Source organism: Taurulus bubalis (genome assembly GCF_910589615.1).
Source record: "Taurulus bubalis genome assembly, chromosome: 1".
NCBI lineage: Eukaryota > Metazoa > Chordata > Actinopteri > Perciformes > Cottidae > Taurulus > Taurulus bubalis.
In genome coordinates, this window is record NC_136589.1 from 10,308,604 (window position 1) to 10,333,060 (window position 24,457).

The 24,457-nt window shown below is 40.9% G+C and overlaps 3 protein-coding genes across 3 annotated transcripts in view; all 3 read left to right on the forward strand.

The window, feature by feature from the left end:
- The window catches only part of pcnt (pericentrin), a gene marked incomplete at its 5' end in the record, with an annotated part of 36,387 nt that extends 27,233 nt beyond the window's left edge, over nt 1-9,154 (forward strand). The window contains 16 exon segments of the mRNA XM_079228109.1: nt 910-1,080; nt 1,262-1,451; nt 1,708-2,042; nt 2,147-2,249; nt 2,419-2,591; nt 2,679-2,954; nt 3,040-3,197; nt 3,560-3,689; nt 4,221-5,012; nt 5,143-5,343; nt 5,499-5,717; nt 6,084-6,307; nt 6,380-6,453; nt 6,541-6,682; nt 6,776-6,903; nt 8,360-9,154. Of these exon segments, the coding sequence (XP_079084235.1) occupies nt 910-1,080; nt 1,262-1,451; nt 1,708-2,042; nt 2,147-2,249; nt 2,419-2,591; nt 2,679-2,954; nt 3,040-3,197; nt 3,560-3,689; nt 4,221-5,012; nt 5,143-5,343; nt 5,499-5,717; nt 6,084-6,307; nt 6,380-6,453; nt 6,541-6,682; nt 6,776-6,903; nt 8,360-8,403 (3,360 nt within the window). The 3' untranslated portion in view covers nt 8,404-9,154.
- Nucleotides 9,155-10,901: 1,747 nt separating this feature from the next.
- senp2 (SUMO specific peptidase 2) lies at nt 10,902-17,956 on the forward strand (the record flags this gene model as incomplete). Its single annotated transcript, XM_079230155.1, has 17 exons — nt 10,902-11,074; nt 12,115-12,176; nt 12,268-12,380; nt 13,027-13,093; nt 13,238-13,325; nt 13,438-13,612; nt 13,953-14,059; nt 14,173-14,255; nt 14,487-14,535; nt 14,655-14,727; nt 14,826-14,981; nt 15,074-15,205; nt 15,863-16,084; nt 16,359-16,438; nt 16,551-16,635; nt 16,732-16,827; nt 16,912-17,956. 17 exons carry the CDS (start codon nt 10,902-10,904, stop codon nt 16,972-16,974), a joined length of 1,824 nt encoding a protein of 607 aa, XP_079086281.1. The 3' UTR covers nt 16,975-17,956.
- A 1,110-nt stretch (nt 17,957-19,066) lies between these two features.
- Nucleotides 19,067-24,024, forward strand: LOC306733932 (transformer-2 protein homolog beta-like). The gene is made up of 8 exons (XM_079215243.1): nt 19,067-19,150; nt 20,350-20,477; nt 20,627-20,786; nt 21,119-21,307; nt 21,767-21,882; nt 21,998-22,186; nt 22,450-22,520; nt 22,730-24,024. The coding sequence occupies exons 1-8, from the start codon at nt 19,118-19,120 to the stop codon at nt 22,738-22,740; spliced, it is 897 nt and encodes a 298-aa protein (XP_079071369.1). The 5' UTR covers nt 19,067-19,117; the 3' UTR covers nt 22,741-24,024.
- The last annotated feature ends 433 nt before the right edge of the window (nt 24,025-24,457 follow it).

Here is a 24,457-nt window from a genome sequence, read left to right on the forward strand (position 1 = left end):
CCATTACTTAAGATGTTTGTGTAAAAAAGTTTGTTTACTTAATTTATACACTTATAAACAGCAGTAAAACAGACTTTTATTTCCATTTACCGTAATTATGTCTCTGAATATAAATAACTTAAATGTATGTGGTAAATGCACTGACTGCTTTTTTTTTTATCCGGTCATAAGAAACAGAACAATTACATTTTCTTCAGTCTGTGCTGCAGGTTTAAAGGGAGTCTGAGTTTCTACTAAGCCGTATCAACAGGCCCCGTTGAAGTCTAGTCAGCAAATATCTTGCTGCTGCTTTTTTTTTTTGTTTTTTTGTGAGCGTACAGCTATGCTAGCAACTGCAGGCAAACCACATCTGGTTGTAGTTAACTGCCGTAACACGTCACAGCGTCACTCCAGAGACGGCAGACTCTTACTAACACAGAGGAAGTCACTTTAAAACGAGGAAGCAGGAGGGAAATCGTTGTTAGCGGTTGGGTTTATTTTTATGTATTTTTCAAGCGCCGATGTACTTGGTTTTCATTTCTTTACATTATAACTTGGCAGGATGTGGTAAGGAGAAGTTGTAATTGAAATGAATACAGGTTGTAAAGCATTTGTTGGGCTGCTGCACGTCTTTGCAGTCTGTTTTTGATTAGTTGATATTCTTTTGTAGCAAATGTAGCCATTGTTGTTGTTGTTGTGTACTAAAGAGGTTCCTTGCGGTTTATGTAAAAGAATGAATCTGAGTTGAAACATAGTACATGTGGTACTCGTTAGATAGGTATTTACGTTGCAAATCAGTTGTTGCTCTTATGTAAACAGTAGTTTTTCCAGTAAAAACTGAAAGCTATTAAGTTAGAATATGGTATGTGGATGCAGGATTTCATGAATGCTAAGAAAGGCTGCTAATGGAAATGTGTCCCTTTGTCTCAGACCCATGCTGAGGTGACTTTGGCTAAAGCGGACGCTGCCTTGAGACTGAGGGAGGCTGAACTCGCCAGACTGAAGGCAGAGCATCAGGCTCTGAGGGCCGAGCTGACTGCGGTGAAACGGGGTCTGAGTACGAGTACAGAGAAGGCTGAGAAACTACACGAGGAAGGACAGGTGGGAATATATGAAAACTGAACAAAATATTAGATATAAATTGTAAAGCAGTGGGATTTAATCTTTCTTTCTGTACTTATCCACTGTTTGTTGTTGGGTTTGAAATCACGGCGATACTGGATTGAGTGAAATAATCTGTTTTGACAGCTGTCTTTTAATGTTATTTATTTCTGTCCGTCAGAACAAAGACCGTACCTTAGTCGACCTGGAGAATGATAACCAGCGGCTGAATGCGGAGCTTCAAGGTTTACAACAAGACCTGGCTGTACAGGAAGAGGAACTATCCTATCAGCAAAGAGAACTACAGCAACTCAGACAACACTGTCACCAGCAAGACACGCTTTGTCACCAGCAAGAATACCCACAGAAGGGTGAGCACTTAGTAGTGTTGCAAACATACACTCTGCTGTTATATTTTCAGATTCTGCACATTCACACAGTGTTACTATCTCCTATCTAGCATGTGCATCCTCGTCTGCACGCACAAAAACGAGGACCCACTCATAGAAAACCAGCCCTGTAGTGCTATTAAAGGTCTAAAACGCCACAGGGAACCTTTTTTCCTCTGTGGCATCCAAACGGTAACACATTCTCATAGTGACAACTTTTATTTTCTTCATCCGTCAGATATTTCCCACAGAGCTTTTGAGGATGTTGTGAGTGTGTCTCATGATGAAGCCTCTCTGAGCTCTCCGGAGGTTTTAAGGAGACTCGAATGCCCCGAAGACAGAATCCCGGAACGGTTCCATGCCTCTGCTCTCGGCTCTCGTCTGTCAGAGTTCAGCACTCTGAACTGCACAGGCCTGGAACTCCACCAGGTCAAGACCTCACCCAGGGTTGTGATGGAGCCTCCGCAATCCAGGACCATCACACCAGATCCAGCCACACAGAGTACCCACTCCCCAGGCTCTGTGTCAGTGTCTGACAACTTCTCCATGCTCGACTCACTGGACACTGATAAAGTATGTGGTTGTAAAACATCCACACACGCTTCCCTTTGTGACATTTGGTCATTTCTTTGGTCCAAATGTGGTTATAATATATATTTTATATTACTTTTTCTTAGGTGCGTGACTTGGAAGAACTTGATCTGACAGCACCTCCATCCCCCCTGGGCTCCACCTCCTCCTTGTCGGCACCAGAATGGGCCAGTGATGGATATGGCAGCAGTGAGTATTACTGGCTTTTGGCTACTAACGATAGCTAACGATACATAGACGATACTAAAGTATCGTCTATGTATCGTTAGTAGAATCAATACATGTTTTCCTTCTTTTAATGCTGTTCATTGGCAATAAGAAAATATTGAATCTTTTCTGTTTTCTTCTTGTGCTTCAGATGTGAGTTCAGAATTAGGTGCGAGGCTGAAAGTAGAACTGGAACAGACCGAAAGGCTGGATGCTCAGTTCCTTGAGTATCTCCACTGCCGAGGAATCAACCCCACAGTTAACACAGATAGTGCTGCAGGCAGTATGAGCTACAGTGATGACCTGCTGTCGCCTGAGCTTCAGGTAGGCTTTATTTGAACTTGGCAGTAATTCCATTGATTTCACAATATGCCTAGTTCTTACTCTGTTTCTTTCTTCGTCTTTCTGCAGGGTCTGTTGAAGAAAGTGTATCAAGAAAGCTGCCGAATTCTCACATTGTCCCAACGTCGTGCCACGTCCTCGACACAGCCTCATGTCTCGGACTTAAGAGCCTTCTCGTCGAGTCAGAGAGGGCATCATTCTGAAGATGGCGCCATCACACCGGACCAGCGGGGCAATTCACCCTCCAACCCCCCCATGAGCTGGCAGCAGGAGAAGAGGGCTCTACAGGAGACTGTGATTGCTCTCCGAGAGCTGCTGTGTCGAATGGCCCAGAGACACACAGAAGTACATTTCTGTGGTTTTAAAAGGACTTTACAATCAAGGATATGTATATCTTTACTTGCTGATCACCTTCTTCTTTTTTCCTCAGACTGACTACAAAGATGAAGATGACAGGCACAGAGATCAGCTCCTAACTGACAGACAGGGGGAATCCCAGCTGAGGACTGAGCTGGAGGAGAGCCAGAAACAACTGAAATGTGCTCATGACACTCAGCAAGAGCAAAAGAACAAAATGCAGTCAGTCAGGTATGTTGCATACACCAAATAATGACATTCAAAGGTTAACGTATCATACAAAAAAATAATAGACTGTGTATATTATTATAAAATCATTACTGGTATGCAACCTACTAGTGTTTATTTAATCTCTGAAAGTGAGATTACATAATGTTTAGGCTAAAATGTGTTACAGCTCTCCTCCCTAATTGAGAAATGATCCTGTGTTTTGTGTTGTTATAACGTACTAGTTTAGGGAATCCTGGTATCTCAGTTCTTTGTGTAGTTTTAAGTATCTTTGGTACTAGTATGAACTTTTACTCATGCAAACATGTAATACTACAAAAAGAGGTGAAAAGTAAGGTTTCAGTTCTGCGTTTCTTTTTCTTCAGGATGGCTGTGGAAGAGGGTGAGGAAGCGTTGAGACGGGAGCAGATGAGAATCCAGGAGCTTCAACAACAACTGGAGCAGGAGAGAGCTCTGAGTCTCCGTAAGGACCGAGAGGAGGAGGAAAGGAGAGAGGTAAGACGAGGACTTAAAACATGTATACTGTAAATTCTGATGTAAAAGCTGCTATTCAAATGATGAAATAATGGCCGTGAGCCAGCACAAACAATTGAAGGCCAGTCGTTGATGCAGATTGAGAGAGGTCGTCAACTAAAACGTCGCTTGGTTATTCTAGTAGCATTTATATTTCTGGAAATTATATATTTGATACTTGTTTATTTGTTTTGACATACTGTTTATTGATGTTAACCAACAAAACCAAACGCTTCCTGTTCTTTTCACATTAAAAAGCTTGCTTCTAATAGGGATACTGCAAGATGTTTTTACCTGAAAATGTTGGTGGTCGTGTTGACTTTCATTCATAGCAGCTTAACATTTGTCAGGGGGGGGAAAAGGCAAAGTAGAGTCCCTCACGGTGTAAACACAGAAAACTAATATGCTTCCAGAGTGTTATCACTAGATTCTTTACATTGTTTGATCTTTAAAACTCAGTGTACTCATTCCCTTTTTAAACTCTGACGGATGACTCTCCGCTTCCATCTCCAGGCTGTGCAAGTTTACTCTGAGCAGCAGAGGTCAGAGGTCACGGCTCTGAAGGGTCAGGTAGAACAGGAGAGGGTGGCCGGCAGCAACCTCAGACGGGAGCTTCAGATTGAACAGTCCCGCAGTGTGCTGCTGGAGAAACGCCTCGACGAAACCCAGAAGGAGCTAGAAGATGACCGCCAACTTTCTGCTCACCAACATGAGCTCAACTTGCAAGACAAGACTCGTCTTGAGCGCCTCGTGGCTGAAGCAGAATCTCGCCAAGCAGAAATTCACTCCAAGCTCGCAAATGCTCGCAAGAAGTTGGATGACGAGAGAGACCGTTGCTCCAGGCAGGTGGATGAACTCGGCCGCAGACACGAGGCGGATTCTGCCAGAGACGGGAAGTTCGTCTCCGACATGCGCGCCCAGCTCGAGCAGGAGCGAAGGCAGGGCGAGGAGCTGGTAGTTGAGACGGACAAACTGAGAGCTGAGCTCCTGCAGAGCAGGAGGAAATGGGAAGAGGAGGACAGAACGAGGAGGGTGGAGCTGCAGAGGGAGCAGGAGGTCGCCACTCGATATCGTGTAGCTATGGAGACCTTGAAGGAACAGAAACGGGAAACAAACTGTGCTTTAGAGATGGAGCGAGAGCGGTCCAGACACCAAGGCGTGGAACTGGCCGAGCTGAAGGAGAGACTGCGACTTCTGAAGGACAAAGAGAGGGAGAGGGAGGAGCAGTGGGGGAGAGAGAAGAGGAAGGAGAAGCAAGAGCAGATGGAGAAGGAGAGGCGACAGGACAGGACCAACAGCCAACTGGTAAAATATCATCAACTTACTTCTTTACTATGCTCAATGCTTTCACAAATGTAATGCTCTTATTTTAGATGTGATTAAGACAGTTCTGGATACACACAAACTCGGTCCTTACAAACATTTCTGCCTTTAGTGTGAGTTGGAGCTGTTGAGGCAACAGGACCAGCAACGTATGCAGGAGCTCCAGCGCACTCTGACCGAGCTGGAGAGTGAGGAGAGAGAGATGGCCGCTCAGAGGCTGTCTAGACGAACCACCGGGCAGCATCCCAAGGCTGGTCCGTCACAGCATCTCCAGAGTGACTTCCAGGCAGGCAGTGCACAACTAAACCAGCAGGTACACAAGTGGTTATTACACAACACTACTGTAACACCAAAACATGGTGCTATGCCACAGAACCCTGTACTTTATTACAACTGTATCTGTGCATTACTCTTATTATAGGAACGTAAACTCAGTGTTGTAAAGCGAATGTACTTTTCTCGCCGTAGATGCCGTCCGTGCCGCCATCGCCCAGTCTGCTGGAAAGGTTGCTGAAGGAGAACTCTGAACTTGCAGAGCGTGTGACATCCCTGAGTCAGGAGAGAGCCACCCTCAAACATACACTTGCTTGCTTGGAGCGACAGCTGCGGCGCGCAGAGAACGAGCTCGCCAAGGTCGCCACAGAAACTGAAAACAGACCCATCCACGATGTGACCAGGAACCACAAGGTCAGTACGAAACACAAACGCATATTTGTTATGATATAAAGAATGGCATCATACATATTTTTAATAAGCTGTCCAGGAACATATTTTACAGGCTGAGTGTTTTCTATACTGTTGATAGAATTGATTTAGCCGCCCTCATCCTAAATTATGTCCTTTTCGTTGCATTTACAAGTGTTATACTTCAGAGCTTAGACCACCTCAATGACCATAATGTGGAAAACACAGGAACACTATACTTCCAAACTTTGCCTCACAGACAAATCAATACAGCCACTAAATGACAATATTATTTAATTATTTGTCAACTTTTAACACCTTACTGTAATGCAGATATACAATATATTACAACCTGTGTTTGTTTTTCAGATGCAGCGCTTGTATGAGCGCTACCTGCGTGCTGAGAGCTTCAGGAAAGCCCTGGTGTACCAGAAACGTTACCTGCTGCTGCTTTTGGGTAATTTCCAGGAGTGTGAGCAGGTCACGCTGCGTCTCATCGCTCATATGGGGGCACGGCCGTCACCCCCACTCTCCAGGAACAGACCCCTCGGACGATTTAGGGCTGCTGTTCAAGTTGTCATTGCTGTCTCGAGGTAGGGAGCGTAAAGAGTTAAGACTTTCCGCCGCCGTGTCTATGGATACAACTGATCACACTTTATTTTCAGAATGAGGTTCCTGACCAGGAAATGGCAGAGAGCAATCAGAAGATTATCTGGGACTGTCAATGGGCATGCTCACGGTCAGCTCAGTGAACACATTTAATGATACTATGCATCACCTCTGTGTGTATGAGTTGGTTGATTTTAAATCTTAATGTGTCTTACAGGGCCTACATCTGAAGTTTTAAAGCAACAACAGCCAAGATTACATTTTGACACGCCACCAAACAGAGACGGCAGTGCCGTCCACAGAGACACCGTGTCAGCTCTCGTTCCACCCACAAAATCCCCCTTCAGGTTGCACAACAGGTTTGGGCTCATCTTAAGCTTCACATTGTTAAGTGGACGTCTTTACGAATACATTTGAAAACATTTTTCATCAATGATATTTTTTCCTCTCAGGGTTTACTCCAGCACCTCTCTAGACTCGGAGCATTCAAGAGGAACGTCTCAGGATCCAGAGCGATCTCTGACGGAATATATCCACCATCTAGAGAAAGTCCAGCAACGGTTGGTGGGAGCAAGACAAGGTGAACAGATTTAAATATAGGGACGGAGACGCAGTTTAATTTTCACAAAAGATGGGAGTTGATTGCACCAATGTAGATGACATTTAAAAAAGCTGTCACAAATGTGTCTGGTGAATACTGAGTCCATTCATCGGATATAGGATTGGGGTGCGTCCTGGGTTTCATTCGTTTGTGTTTACAATGCATCAGTGATTGGTCCTGAGCAGCGTAAAGTTAGGTTAGAAATTATTATGGTGATGGTACCCACAAATGTCAAGGCATCCCACTCAAACAGCCAAATTATTAAGCACAACTTCTTGGGCTCTGAGACCCTAATTAGAATTGTAGCGAGTGGTTTCACACTGGGAGATGTTACAGGGCACTGGGTTCATGTTTCATAGCTCTTATGCGGAGATCAGACCACATATCACATATTCGAATATCACCGAATATGTGATAAAACATTATTTTTTTAAAGCGCCCTTTCCTTTTTTTAGTAACATGGCAGAATACCTCAGAGCACGAACAACTTCTACATAGTGCTCTGTGACATTGCCCCAGAGGAGCGCAAACCACTATTTTGTCATCAACTCTAAACATGGCCAAATTAACCCCAGATATGGTGGTGACATCATCCGCACAATCCCCATCTTTGAATTTACTGCGAAGGATAAAGACAGAGCCCACCGTCACTGCCAAGCAACTGTGAATGTTTTCATTCGCGTAGGTGCTGCCAGGTGAAACAATTTTGTTTCGTGGCACCAATCACCTCCATACAACATGCACACTATGATTGCCTAATCTGACACTATATCAACAAATATTGTCTACCGGTAGTCTGATTCCAGCATTAGATGCATGTCTCCTAATTTGGTTTTCCAGGAAGTGTTTTTTTCCAGTCATCGTGAAAAATATATACACACAAAAATGCATTACTGCTTACAGAATTCATTACAAGACAAGTAATTCTACGACAAACTGGCCTAACACTTCCTGCAAAACTGTATTTATTTAATCGCACAAAACCTGTTTGCTCTATCATCTCCCAACCTAGTGAGCAAGACTCATTTAGCACTGCCCCCTAAAGAGGAGAGGAGGATACAGTCAGCCTGTTCCCCTGATATGATTGGTTATCGGCAGCGCTGGCTGCAGGAGAATGGGACGTGGCTATACCTGAGCTGCTTGTCGCCTCTTTACCTGAATAAACCAGGTGAGTGTGAGTGTAAAATACTCACTCCACCAAATGTCAAAGCAGCATAATACACCTGAGACTGGATGCTTTTAATCATTCACTGAGTGCACAAGATAAGCGGTGGGAGCCCTCTGGTATGAAACATAAATGCAAACCTGCTTTTGCGATATTTACTGATGTGTAAATTTACTTTGTTAAAAAGTTCGACCATCACCGGTAATTTTGTGTGTTTTTTCTCTCTGGATGCTAATAGTCTTACTTTGTTGTTTTTGTGTGTTCTATTAGAATCTTCTCCTTTCCAGCCCGACCCAAAGTTATCCGACCACTGAATGTCTGCTGTCTGCATATCGTTCCAAAACTGTAGAAAAATGAAATATGTAGAAAGGAATATTGTGTGTTGACTTTTTGGAAAGACGTGATTTTTATAATTGCATAAATTATTTTTCAATATTTTCTATTGTAATTTTTCTATTCTCTGTGTACTAGTATTTTTAAGGTCATTTTGAGAAGTTGCAAAAACAAATGATTTTTCTTTATTTTAAATATTGTTTATTTTTCTATTAATGTCTCTATGTCCCATTGTGCTTGTAAATAGGACTGATGGTCATTTGACATGTGTCCACATTTGCACAGATTTTTTTTTTTTCCTGGATATCCATGATTAACATAGCTAGTGAGCACATTATTGCATAAAGGTGAACCATATTTGTTTTTTGTATTATCCATGTTTCTACCATAAAGTTGATAAATATTTTAAATGTGTTTACAAACCAAAGAGACTGGCTTTATTTTATGGTACCTCATTAAGTATATCCTGGGGTATCTGTCCCTTTTGCGCTATCAAAATTCTTCAAAAAACAATTCAAATTAAAGCTGCAAGCAGTTAAAGTTTCACCAGTCCTAATATGCATGTCAACTTGGGAGTTTTGGGATATGATAAAGCCCCCGAAAATGGCAGAATAATAATAAACATGACTGTTTCCATAGAGCCTTTGCTAGTTAGATGGTTGATTGCTGTGTGTGTTTATTAAATTAACCTTAATACAGGATACTCAGTTTGTACATGCATGCTACTTTAAGACAATACCCTGACAGTTGCAATAAATACAAAAACTGGAACTGTACTGCAGAATGTTGTTCCCCAGTGTCGTTGTCCAACGACCAAACGTGCAGGAAAAGACCACTGGACCTCAGGAGGTTAAAGTTGAACTTCAATCAGGTTTATTCAACAGAGTATCACACAAGCAGATAATACGTGATCACGGGTCTGTAGGAAGGGCAGCTCGCGCTATTCCTCGACAGACTGACTCTTTAGGAGAGTTCAAAGCGTTATATAGTCTTTAAGAGCATTTGTGATTGGACAGGACTAAGATGGGAGAGTCTCCTGGTTTAGACTTTGAGATCGCCTTGGTGGAGCACAGGGTTGGATATGCCCCTCTTGGCTCACGAATCCTCCAAGGCCACAAGTATCAGTGTGTGTGCATGTTGTCAGCCAAGCGTGAATGTGTGTGCGTAAAATGTAACGATGTCGGTGAAGCATTAGTGTGTGTGTGCGCTAACTATCTTGTCAGCGAAGCATTAGTGTGTGCGTGCTAACTATCTTGTCTGAACTGCCTAGCGAGGCCAAGTTCCTAATCTAACAAACTATCTCATCAAAACCATCAAGCGAGGTCAAAGTATTATTCTACCAAACTGTAGCTCATCTAAACTGTCAAGCGAAGTTGAATTATTAATTCTAGCAAAACTGTATCTTATCTAAAACTGTCGAGCGAAGCCTCTGCACCTGGCGTTCCCTCATTTCTAGGTCTAATGATTTGGGTAAATAACCTTGAGTTGTACACTTCTCGGCGCTTACTTCTACAATTGTAGTTTTCTCACTCTTTGAGCTAACTTGTTGTTTTCACCGCAAATAACCTGGCCTCATGGCTTATTGTATGAATGGACCTCAAATAACCCGGCCTCCTAGCTTGATTGGGTACAATAGATGCCTCTAACAATGTTGTACAAAATGAATGCTTTAATAAGATGGATATCCTCAACACCAGTAACGGATAATACACACTGTACAGGCGTAGTAGTAGTCACCAAGAAAACACAAAGTACGAGAAGGGGCCTGATCAATCTACAAATACTCATGGCAAGTCAGATTTATGAGATGGTTTGTCAGAAAGTGAAAATCAGATGAAGTTCCATACCAAAAATAATGAGATAATTGTACATATTTGCCATTTTTGGCACTTTCAAAAATGCTTACCATACTTTGGTGTCTCATGTAATCTCTTTTCTGAATATTTCATTCGACTCGATACTAGATATTTTGAAATAGTTTTTAGTCAAAAAGCCATAATTTGTGTTTAATATTGACTTCCTATTTTATTACTCTTGTTTGTAATTAAAATGTAGTCAACACCTATACCCTCCCCTTGTTCCTTACTGAGGTATTATGTAACACATAATCAACATCTTTGAATCTCAGCAGCAAGCCAGTAGTCAGACCTGTCACTGACAATCTCAACTCTCGATCAGGGGTTTGTTCGTTTATGAAGCCGGCAGAAGCCGCTTGTGGTTTCTGCCATTTATCGTATCCAGTCCGATTGTACTTTAAAGCTCCGCCCACTCGGTTTTCGTCGGCGTTTAAAACGTTCGCACTACGCGAGACATCAACACAGAATGACGCACATCCTTGGCGCACAGCGCAGCTAACGCTAAGCTAAGCCAACGGCAGGCTGCGCGCGTGTCGTAGGTCGCTGTTTGGCATCTTATCTGTGGTTAAATAGTCCTGGACCGCGTAGAAGGCCGCGCTACCATTTTTTCCTATTTGTCTGGGATGTATGGATGGATAGTTGACGGAATCTCGTCGCTGTTTGAGCCCGTTACGGGGCAAAACCCCAACGACTGGCCCGGGAAAGGTAACGTTATCGACGAGGGACCCACGCGACCTGGTGTGGGAGCGCGAACGCAGGAGAACCACAGCAGAGCAGCGAAAAGAAACTACCAGAGGTCGGTTGTTGGAGATTAGAGCGCTTTTCTGTGCCCTGTCGAGGTGTTAACGAATAGTAGTGACACCATTATATCCCCTCGGTAATTTACTGATGGTGCTTGGCGTTAATCGAGTTATAATAAGGAAGTTATTGGCTATAACGTTAGGTAATTTAAGGTAACAAGCTAGCTCTTGTTAACCGTTTGAATAATCAGAAACATAGAATAGTCATTACATTAAACACCGGGAGAATATATTTAATATTGGTTGGCTTTAACTTTTTAAAGGCATAAACGGCCACCAAAATGTAATGTTTGGGTTTCACCCAAACGACATGTCATATCTAGTTAGCTAGTTAGCTAGTTCACATTCCAACGCATAACGATTGATGATACTTATGCAGTCAAATATAACAGACCTGCAATGAATTATGATCTGCATGAAGGTTATAATAAGTTGTTTTTTGTTCAGACTGATTTAGATGTATTCAACTTCATGGTTTTTCCTCTATTTAGTCTTGATATGACCAAAACAGGTTATTTTGGAGGCTGTAGTTCATGGTACAGTTGAATTGTATTGAGAGATGTTTGTTTAATGTCACCCCAATTTATATCAGAGAGGTATAACAATACATTTCAAATTGGCAGGAAAATAATTGGCCACTGTTTTTGGTTATTGCCTAATCATGAAGATAACATTTTCCACAAAAACATCAAACAACCTCTCGAAAGTGAAGGATGTGTTGCTTTTCTCTGTTCCATAACACTAAAACTGAATATTTTTGGACAGACAAGATTAGATGTTTGAAGGCGTCACTTTGGACTCATCATAGTTTCCCAGACTGTTGTGTGAGAAAAACCTGACAGGTTACTCAATAAAGACAATCATTAGTTGTAGACAGGTGTACCTGAAGAACTAGACACTTAATAACCAAAATAAATGATAGGCACGAATTGAAGCTAACCCAAATCTCTCATCACTTTGTTGATATTGTGTTGAGTCAGAAATATTGTGATTTTGTTAGTATCACTCATCTCAAACTTATTTTTTCTTGTTGCAGTGTTGATGTTCCAGACGGTGTTTGCCAGAGTGACCAGTTAGAGGTGAAGAGACGGAGGCGAGGTTTGTTCAAGAAACGGATTATCCTTGTATTAATTTCAAACGTCTCCCTCAAATGAAGACTGTTGTTGATTTGGGGTGTCCTGTGTGTCAGATGTAGTCATTAGCTTTGTGAAGAAGACGGTGGCCGGAGTAGCGAGCCTGCTCAGACTGCGAAATCCGCTGACGACCAGGTGTGAGAAGGCCAGACATTATGAAGACACGCAGGTTTGAGCTCCAACTCCCTCATCACACGTGTGCATTTGAAGTTAAATACAGGGCAATTCAAGTCTGATCCACACAGAGGCCCACAGCAAGACGGCGTTAAATCAACCTCCCAGTAACTATTATTTAAGACATTACGTCTTAAAAATTGTACAATGCAATAATAGCCAAATCCAGAGTTAATTTCGTGCTGCCATTTATGTGAATGAGCCCATGTGAATGCTAGTGCTCTTGCTCTCTGAGCCCATGAATGTGGAAGCCATTTTGGCTTCATGCACAACTAAACAACTTTTATAGGAATCAACGTTAGCTCTCCTCCAACACTGTATCCAGCTCTCTTTACACTTCAATGATGCACGGCTGCTGAAATGTTCAGTCCACTTCTTCTCTTGTAAATGTCAATCGTCCTGTTCATTCTCTGTACTTGAATGCTTCCTGGGTGACCCAAATTGAACGGCTCTGAATAGATGTGTGTTGCATCCAAGATGCATTGAGGACACATTTGGAAATGTTACTGTATTTTGTATGTAGTACAGTATGAACAAAACTGTCATACTGTACTACAGACAAAGCTGTCTTACATTTTTAAACATCCACCAAATTCGCATGTCAATCTTTTAATTGCTTTGCATTTCCTGTTTTGATCCAGCCTGTTACTCTGATGGGGATAGATGAGCTCCACACCTCGTGGCTGAACAGTACTGAGTGGAGAATGAGTAAGTGAGGACAGCTGTCATTGCAGGAGAAGAATGATCTGTTGACTGCATTTCTGTCTCTTTGTTTCATCCACACGCTTCACTGAGTTGTCCTCTCACCCTTCTCCCCATTGTCATTTGCTTGATTTTGTTGTTTGTCCTCAGGTAAACCAGTAGTCGGAATGAATGAAAGGAGTGGGAAGAATCCCTTTCAGAGCTCCTCCTCCTCGCCTCCTTTAATGAGGAAATACAGGCAAGTCACGTTCCAGTTCCCTTCACTCATCCAATACCCTGTAAATATACCTACAGGGCTGTATAACCATCAAATCCTTCTTTGCTAATGCACATAACCTTTTTGAATCCAGCGGGGCGGGGATGCCTGCAGGGCTCCCCGACAGGGGGAAGGATAGGGAGAGGAGAGGCTCCCTGCAGCTTCTGCCCTCCAGACCTGCTCCGAGGGGGGGAACCATGAACCCTGATCTAACCTCTAATGGCTTTGGACACCACCGCTGCTACAAGCCCAGTCTTACTGTGGAAGAGGTAAAATAGTCTGTAGGTTATATTTGTTGGGTTTATTTATGGATACTTTATAAAAAGGCATTGTTTGTAAAAAAAAAATTAAGAATTCAAAAGTATTTAAAATCACAACTGATACTACATTTTTTAGGTTTAAAAAAAATCTGATGATTATGTACTCGCGGGTTGTATATATTATTTAAGATAAAATGTATTAATACTCTTGAGAAGGATCCCATAGAATTATTTTATAAGAGGGGGGAAATTGGTCCAAGATATACAAAAAAAGTTCTATATACCACTAATCATGCTTTCTGTACCACATGGCTTCGTCAGTTATCATGTAATTGGGTTCTCCCTTTAGGCCATAAAGCAGAACAATAAGGAGCACTACAGGCGCTTGCTGGAGATGGTATCCGAGAAGTACAGCAAAAGCAAACCACTACCTTTTAACCAAACAAAACCGCAAGAGTGAGTACAACCCATTATTCACGTGGAGTATTTACATATTTCATTGAGGTCCATTTAACAACACAATGTAGGCCGCGAGCTGCTCTCATATCCCTTTCTCCTTTTCATCCCAGTGAGTCGCTTTCACAGGTTGATTACAAAGCTGCTGCTTCCGGAAAAGCCTTTGAATCAGTGTCCAGGAAGACGGGATACACAGGTAAGACACCTCAGGAGACATTGATCTGTAAATATATTTGTTTTGGTGGTTAGTTTTATGTGATGTCTTTTATTTCTTTGTTGTAGAATTAAAAGTTATAATTATATCCTACTTGTTAGTTTGATAATAGATTTAAACAATTTCTCAAATAAACAGTTGAAATATGTCCACCTGAGTAAACGTGTTCCAATGGATCTACCCTGCTCAACCGTCACTTGTCTTTTTGAACAGCTTCCCCAAATATGTTTACATGGAGAAATGTATCTGCAACCAAGGACAGGTTAGTGTAGTAAGTCTGTGTCTACTAGAGTCTCTCTCTATATATCTATAGTAAATGCGTGTCATGTATATTGATTTATTCTGCATATTGTACGAACCTCTGTTTGATTTAATTTTCAGGTGGGGAAGCTTGACTTTTAGTAAGACCTTCAGTGGGGCCCTTGAGGACACGCAGCCTGTTCGATGTGCAAAGGTAGTCATTTATCTCTCTCATTCATGACATGTCAAAGCACCCTTTAAGTTGTGATAGTAGGTGGAAACTTTTGTTGGTTTTGTTGACATGTGTTGCAGCAGAAACAGGCAGCAGATTTGGACCTTTCTACAGAAGTTGCAACTCGCCTCAATCTCGTGGACAGAGATACTCCTGATGTCAGTCTCCCAGACACACATTCTGCACACACAGCATATACATGGCACAGTGATGAGGACACACCCAGGCTGACCAAGGTGAGATGATTGGAGTGTGGTGGAGTCACTGTGTTAAAGAAATCATGCCAGCAACTCATTTTATGTAATGCATTTCTTGTCTTTGTGTGTAGGAAATGGTGGCGGAGGTGAGTTGTGCTCTGGCTCAGAGTGATCCCAACCTTGTTCTCAGTGCAGCTTTCAAACTACGCATCACACAGAGAGACCTGGCCACACTGCAGGAAGGCGGCTGGCTCAACGATGAGGTAGGTACTCAGTCAGTGGGACAATTCACACCAGACACGGAAACTCCCGTTTGTAGGATAATCGCTTGTTCAGTTCCCACGTCGACCAACTGGACTGTTTACACAGAACAGCTAAGGTCCTTGGCCGGCTCACACTATTTAATTATGGTGTCTGGTCTATTGTCTCCATGTGCTGCGAGCAAATTTGGCAAGAAAACACATTGATCTACTATAGGGGGTGACTGTAGCTCTGGGGGATGAGTGGTCGTCCCGAAACTGCAAGGTACCCGGTTCGATCCCCAACTCACATGTCGAAGTGTCCCTGAGCAAGACACCGAACACCCATCTGCTCCCCGGGCACCCCAAAGGGCCGCCCCTTGCCCCCCGACCAGGGATGGGTCAAATGCAGAGAAGAATTTCCTCAAGGGGACTAATGAAGTGCATGTTTCTTTCGTTTCGTTTCTATGAAAGATATATATATATTCTATGTGACATTAAAAGATTTCATTCTGATTAATGATAAAATATGCATCCCATGCACGCTTTGACTTTCCTCCCTGCTGCTCTTTTAAAGTTTCAGTTCCCCCGATTCGAAATAAGAGATAATAAATCTTGAAATCACATTTAAGATTTTTGTTTAATGTATTATGTTGTGCCTCATCTGTTTCACTTACCAAGGTGATTAACTTCTACCTGTCCCTGGTCATGGAGCGATGCTCTGGCGACGCAGCCGGATTGAAAATCTACTCGTTCAGCACCTTCTTCTTCCCAAAGCTGCGTGGTGGAGGCGGGCAGGCTGGAGGACACACTGCTGTGAAACGCTGGACCAAGGCTGTTGACCTTTTCCTCTACGACCTCATCCTGGTCCCTCTGCACCTGGGCGTCCACTGGGCAATGGCTGTGAGTCAGAACCACAATGACTATAGATGTGTTATTGACCATGCGCAATCCTCCTTTTTAGATAGCGATTCTTGATGGTAGTGTTTAGCCGTTTTTGCCAATGATTGGGTAAACTTGTGTTTTGATAATCCATCAATTATTTAGTCGGAATAATTATAAGTATTTGCTTTTTTTGTTGATCATCAAGAAAACGCAAAGCAATATCCAGGGGGTGATTATGCAGCATATTTAAATGTCCCCCCCCCCCCTCCCCCCGACCCCCCTTTCCTTCCAGATAATTGATTTTAAGTCAAAGACAGTGACGTCATATGACTCGATGGGACAGAGGCACGATAACGTCTGTAGTCTTTTACTGTGAGTCCTCATTGTGTTCTTAAGCTTTGGTTATCGCAACATTTTAAAATGCCTTTTCCATAGGTCGCCTTATATTCTTGCACAATTCCCCATCAATATTCTCCTTTTCCAGACTCTACCTTAAAGAGGAGCACAAAGCAAAGAAAGGCAGAGAGCTTGACAGCCCCAAGTGGACTGTTGGAAGCTTGAGGGCCACTGTAAGTCAAACTGAGATGAATGACTTTACGCTAAATTGAATATTTAGCTTTTTACTGTGTGATTTAATGTTTTGTACACTGCTCATGCCTTTATAGGAGATTCCCCAGCAGAAAAATGGCAGTGACTGTGGCGTTTTTGTCTGTAAATATGCAGACTATATTGCAAAAGGAAGGCCTCTCACCTTTAAACAGGTAAACACTTTATATTCACCTAATAAAGGAACATTTAAAAAAACAATCATTAACACAAAGTAATATTTTCCTCATTGTCTACAGCGCCACATGCCTCTCTTCAGGAAATTGATGATTTGGGAAATCCTCAATCAGAAACTACAATAGAGGATCGCAACAATCTATAAACCACCTGACAACAGTGGCTTTCTCAATGGGAGCAACATCTGTGTACAGTAAACTACATGGTGAAGGAAAACTAGATGACTGGGCCAAAGAAGTGGAATCAACTGACTGGAATCTAACTCTGCAGTTCTCATCTGGAGAAATTATAACGCTAGTCTTAAAAGGTGACTTTCCCTTTCTCTGTCTGGGACGTATTGACACTTTGTAATCTCTGAGTTGTAATTGGAGACATTATTGGGATGGAAGAAAGTATATGTATTACACAAACTTTGGCACTACTGACTGGCTTTTTTTTTTTTTATTATTGACTTTGGATTGTTGTTTGAAGTTCTGCCTGAAGTGCCTTCAGCCCTTTTAACACTGAGCTCAACGTGGAGCATGCTTTTGCATATTTTGGGAAATTGCTTCGTCACATACAACTCAAAAGCCAGGCTAGGCATTTGTTGAATTGTATTATTGCAGTGATATTTTTCCCCTTCCAATTATCAAGAAAGTGGACATCAACTAACTAAAATGCTATTTAGTCATTAATCTCAATTTCTGTGAAATAGACAATGAAAATCTAAATACCTCCTTTCCGGTTCCCTTTTGAGAGAAAACATGCATGGTTGAATGCCTGTTGTATATTTGTTTTGCTATTATTTATGACTTGACTGGATAAGAAAGTGTTTTGGGATGTGTTTAGTTTGTTTTTCTCCATGAGTGGCGCATTAATAGTTGTCTCCCCACATGTAACTTAAGGCGCTGTCACTTCTGTGAATCTTTTCCATGAGCATATTGCTAGGCTACTTAGGGCTATTACATTGACTTACAGTATAGTATACTGCATAGCAAACTACTGTACACACATGCATGTTTGAGATCATGCTTTAAAAATGTGATTTTTATTTTTTTTTCTCTCCCTGTAATAAAATGCTTCATTTTTGAAAAATTGGAGTTTGATATATTAAATGACATTTGCAGTGGCTACTAGAGGCTTGAACTGGAGCTGATGGTGTGTGCGCAAATCTATATTACAATAAATTGTCATATTTACCTCAATGAAAGTAATGCAAACTGGAGAGCTAGTACAACTGAGAATCATTAAAACATGAAGCCATACACCTGCAGTTAAAGGAGCTTCGTTGTATTTCAACATATGATTTTATATATATATATATATACACACACAACACAGTATTTGTATATTGCATAACTGTTTCTGACGTAGTGTGTTGATCCTGCCCGCTGCGAACTGCATACACCTCGTGAGAACGCGTTCATCTGACCGATTTCATTTTTTATTTATAATTCTTTATTCAACAATTGCACATGTACAATTTCATAAATTGTCAATAAGAAATGGAAAAATACATTTTCCCAGACGGAACGAAATGGATGGATGGGTGGGGAAAAAAGCAGAAAATAGAAAAGGGGACACTAAGGCACAAACTGACTGATTAAAAACATACATCATAGGTAATGCATGCCTTTTTGTTGTAACATCATTTAAGTTTTTAGATAAATTTCAACTCTTTGTAAAAAAAAAACGTGTAAACTTATGAATATAGAATTTGGCGAACATAATCAATACATTTATGATTTACGCCTTTTCCTCAAATGTTCTGTCATAGCTAAAGAATCCAAATATAAAATGTTTGTCAAATAAAATAAATAATAAAATCTGGCCGATTTATAATTATTGTTCTGGAAAAAATCATGATTTTGTTGATGACTTGGCCACCAGCGTTTAAATGAGCATTTATTGCTTAAAATGTAGAGCAGACCACAAAATATATTATTATTAATATAATAATATTAATTATATATAATATTAGAATTATTCGATTCATATATATATATATTATTATATATTTAATATATTATAATAATGTTTATTCGGCCATGCTTTCCGATCACATTTGTTTTGGCGACATTCGCATCTTCTGTTTTGACAACCCCGAACCGGATGCCGACCGTTTTAGCTTTCTTGACATCGTCAGACGATTTGCGGCTAGCCAGCTCGTGCCGAGCCAACATTTGCTGTGCGCAAAAAATCTTTTGCAGGCGTTAAAGTTGCATCGGTCGTCAGTCCGTTTACGTCGTGCTTTGTGCTCATCCGCCGTCTAGTAACAGTAACGGTAACATGAGTGACACCGAGAAAGAGTTCAGGGAGCAGGTGAGTTGCGATGAGAAGTTGAGATAAGAGTTTGAAACATCTAACTGTTAGCTAGCTAGCTTAGGCGTTAGCGTCAGCTGCGTTTTGCAGGTCGGTTAGCGGCCGTACTCTTTGATAGCAGGCCTCAAACCTGAGTGAAATGTGTTATATGTAGCGTTTGCCTGAGTAACGTTAACTAAAAGAGTACTGAGTGTTAAGCAAATGTCAACAACAATAACAGTGACGTTAACACGCCGAGAGATGTAATAGTTAGCTAGCTACAAACTGCGATGTATTGGCTACTTTAACTTTATCGCTGACTTGTTACTTAGCTAACGTAAACTATTAACTTACAGTATTGATTACCAGTCAATATTAAATCATTACTTCTAGTCATTAATGTACGACAATTCAATATTTAATGGCTGTAATGTTCATATTTCTATCCGTTTGAAGTCATGTAGGACCAATCAAGCTAACATAGACGTGTGACGTTATTCAGCGAATGTTTTTTTATTTGTGTACCTTTTTGGCTCTTACAGAAACCAACTTGCCTTATCACCCTTGTTTGTTCTTTGTTAAGGTTGAGGTTGGAAGAAAGAAAAAGGCGGAAGACGTGTCAGATGTGAAGTTGTTATTATTTGGCGCTGATGGTGTTGATGCATGCTAATGTATGGATGCTGAAAAGAAGCTATCAAGATCTGTCCCCACTACTACTAGTGTTGTAATGGCAGATGGTAAATGGGGGAAGAGGAGGAAAAAGAAGTCATTATGTCAAACTGAAGAAAGAAGAAATGAAGGGTTGTTTTGAAGTTAAAGAAGTTATGAAGTTAAGATCAGAAGTTTACCAGGGTATGATTAATTTCTTAACAGCCTGCTATGCTACTATTTTTCATCCTGTTTCTTTCTCTTAAGCATGAGCATTTTTTTTCTCTCTTTCTGAAACATCACTGGTCAATTCCTCTAAACCTTCTCGGTTTATTTTTTTTGCAATCTGTCTTTCAGCTAAATTACGTAATATATTATTTAATTATGCATTTAATTATGTATGACCTTATAAACACATTCCTAAAAAGTGTAGTGTCAAACCTGTGATTGAAATGTCATGAACTCTCTCTGAAGGGGGTATGTAGAGGTCAACGCTGTCACCTCCCCGCCCTTTATTTGGCACACACAATTGGCTGTAGAGTGTTTCTTATTTAAGTGTCTGGTCTGTCCAGGACTCGCAGCCTGGCTCTAGGAGTGCGTCCCCTCGGGGTTCCGCAAAATCCACGAGCCGCTCACCAGCTGGCTCAAAAGATGGCTCCCGCCGCTCCGGGTCGAGATCCAAATCCAGATCCAAATCCAGGTGAGATGGGTTTGGTTTTCATGTGCATATGAATGTGGGGTTTTCAAAGTTAGGGTGGAATATCGACTCTTAAACTACATTTTTAAAGCTTTTGTGCATGTGACACAAGTACATTACACGCTCTGATTTAAGTTCATGTCCATCCCCAGGTCCCGTTCCCATCGAAGCTCACGCAGGCATCATTCCCGCTCTCGTTCTCGCTCCCACCGACGCCATTCCAGGAGCCGATCTCGTAGCTGGGAGTACCGCCGGCATAGGAGCCATAGCCGCTCCCCCATGTCAAATCGTCGCAGACACATTGGCAACAGGGTATATATAAATGCTTCCTCAACATGCTTGAGTTGGGCTTCCGTTGGGACTTAAAGTTTATGAAATTGAAATTTGAATGAGGGATTTACCTTTTTTAAATATTTGATCAAAATAAACTTCAGCCTCTTTAGTGGTTTTCATTGTCTAGATTTAACAATTTTATATTGACTTCATATTTTTACCAGATCATGTGTGAAAGCCCTTTATGGTGTCCAATCTTTCATCTCTTGTCAGATAGCCAGGTGCTGATTTGCTTCAGAAAATGAGTAGTTACTGCAGTGATGTGACGTGTCATTTGGCCACAATATTTTTACACTCTTTACTCTTAACAGGCCAACCCAGACCCACACAACTGTCTGGGTGTGTTTGGACTGAGTCTGTACACCACGGAGAGAGATCTGAGGGAGGTTTTCTCTAAATACGGCCCTTTGACTCACGTCAACATTGTGTATGACCAGCAGTCACGTCGCTCAAGAGGCTTTGCCTTTGTCTACTTTGAAAACTGTGACGACTCCAAGGAGGTACGGAAGACAAGACAGATATATGACACATCAAATCATTTTTTATTCCATGCATTTGAATAGTTCCTAGGGTTTTTTCCATTAAGTAATCAGCTATGGTACATCAGGTTCTGGTAACGTATGATTGATGGATGGTTGTCATTCCTTTTTTGACAGCCTACTGTGTAAATGAGAGACATGAAGCATGTTTACTAATGGGGAGAGAAGAGTCTGTAACTACCGTCCAGACTGGAATCTAAGCTAGCAGCGACAGCCATCATATAAATGGGTTATGTGCAGGTTGAATATGTGTTCAATAGACCATGTCTTACACATGCATCTGTATAAAAAGGGGATTTGACTGAAATATGTGCAATGCATTGGATTCAAGGCCTAAGGTTAAACATGAAAACTATTTATTTATCTTATTAGATTAAAAACAAATGCCTACTTCTGACTGTGTTTTTTTTTGGGTTTTAGGCCAAGGAGCGTGCCAATGGGATGGAGCTTGATGGCCGCAGGATCCGAGTGGATTTTTCCATCACAAAACGGGCCCATACACCCACTCCTGGAATCTACATGGGACGTCCCACATAGTAAGTGTTTCTTAAACCAAGCAGCTTTGTTTTTAGGGACATTTTCTAGAAACTTGTGCGTGTGTGTGTGGCATCTTACGTTGTCTCACCAACGTTCATTCTGTGTGTTTTACAGTGGTGGTGGTGGTGGCAGCGGAGGAGGAGGTGGAGGCAGTGGCGGTGGAGGAGGCAGCGGTGGTAGCAGTAGTGGTGGTTCATCGCGACGTGCCTCAAAGGACTACGACAGAAGCTACGACAGAAGCTATGACAGAAGTTATGATCGTGACTATGACCGCTATGAAGACAGAGAGTACAGATCATACAAGTGAGTTGTTTTCCCGTAGCCTGTCACATTAGTCTATGATTAATGATGTTATGGTTAATTGAGTATCATATAAGCATTCTTTACACCTTCATTCTTTTTTAACTAGTTTTTAAAGATCAAAAGTAAATATGACGGAAATTATACTGTCCAAGTGTCTTTAAAATAAAATGTAAAATTCAACTTTTAGTTTCAATGTCATTAAGTGATCTTAATGGCCTAAAGAGAAGTGTTGCGGTTTTGTCCCCCCATCCTCCCCCTCACAGACGCAGATCTCCATCTCCTTACTACAGCAGGGGCTACCGCTCACGATCCCGGTCACGGTCCTACTCGCCACGTATGCGTAAACAATTTTTCTATCATTATTATCACTATATTGACATATTTAGAGTTTATAGGAAATTCAGGTGTTTATGTAACTTTCACAAATACTTTGTCTCCGTAGAAGTTTAGTTTATCCACAAAAAACTAACATAAATCATGCTTGTATTCTTTCTTTTTTTTTCTGACACCTAATCCTCTACCCTGTCCTTTTGTTTCCCACAGGTCACTACTGAGCAGTTAGAAAAGAAGGCAACAGTTTCAGTGTTATTGTTCAAATGCTTTCTTTTTCTTGACTTTTTAGGTTTTTTTTGCTTTGTTTTTAGATAATGTATGTGGTTTTGAAGGTCTAAATAAATGGTCCTAGAGATGCAGTCTGTCTAAGCACCACACACTCTGTGAATTTGTCATAACCAAATTTGTAGGCAAACTTCAGAAAGTAGATATGTGTAAATAAGCAATTCTTCGAATCTGCACCAAAAAAAACAACATTTGATGTAATTTTGTGAATCCTAACGGCTAAATCCTTTTGCGGTGGTAATAAAATGAAGGGCTGGGTTGTTTATGCGCAGCAGATTTGTTTTTTATACAGGAAGGATGTTCTTTGGTGGTTATATATTATAATTTCTCATTTTGCTGTTTGTACGTAGCTGTCAAGATCCCAGTTTGCACGTGTTTAATGTTTTAAAGACATCTTTCTATTTATTTTTGTGTTGTTTTGGGGGTGTTGTACATATACAAAAAGATACTTTGGTCAGTTATTTTGTTGTTTAGTGACAGTTTGTAGTATACTGTGCCACATTGCCCCGTGGTTTTTGATGCAGGAAGTGTACCATGAAGTCCCATCAAACGTTTTGAGTTATTTGGTGGGTTTATCAGAAATAAAAATAGTACTGCTTAGTCTTCATGCATGCTCCCTCATTCAAGTGATCATCTATGAAGCCCTGTTTTGTTGCAGTTTGAGTTTTCTACAGAATTGGGTATTTTAACATTTTATGAAATGTGTATTCAGTATATCATGGAAACATAAAACAATATTGTTACAGGTTTTTTGGGCAATATAAACTGCATAAATCAGACGGTTCAATACCTTCAGGCTGCCAATGTACTTTCTGTAATGCTGTCAACATCCCATAGAACATTTGCGTTCTGTTTTGGCTGCAGTTAGACGGTTTTAATTTATGTTTTTAGCAACAGACTTAAATATACAATATTATGTGAGGCAGTTATAAAAGATTGTTTAAACTGCACAATAAAACATTGGCATAGTACTACAATATCAATGAAACTTGTGATATTATTTTGTCAATTGATGTTTTTAAGGTCAAGAATAAACATAATACATACATTCTTAAAACGAGGAAGGCGAGCGGTTTGTAAAGTGCTCAGAGATAGAAAATCCATGAAAACTGGTGAATTGCAGAGCAAGATGTGTGATACGATGAAAAGCTCCAGCACAGCTTCATGTAATTTACAGTATTTTGTCATCGACTGTTTCCAATATCAAGAATAAACTTGTATTCTCAAATGTTAATTATTCTGAACCCTAGTCTGTTATGCATTGGTTGTGTATGCATGTCTTTGAACATCTCCATCACCACGGAATCGTCTGCAAAGTAAACTGCAAAGATATACACCCGACTATTTGTAAATGCGCGTAAGAACAGTAGAATTTATACGTGAAGTATCATTTTTTGTAAAGGTCAACATTTTTAGGATAAAATTAACAATTATTTGTATTGACAAGATGTAATATACAAATAATTCAGGCTAACAATTTGCAGCACATACATAACATATGTAGGTAGAATGATGCACAATACACGCAAATAATGAAAACAAATGTCTTTAAATTTAAACAAATTAATAAACAATTCATAATATAACAATTCATAAACAAATGTATTTAAATTGACCAAAAAATACGAGTATATATGCATACACAGAGTCCCA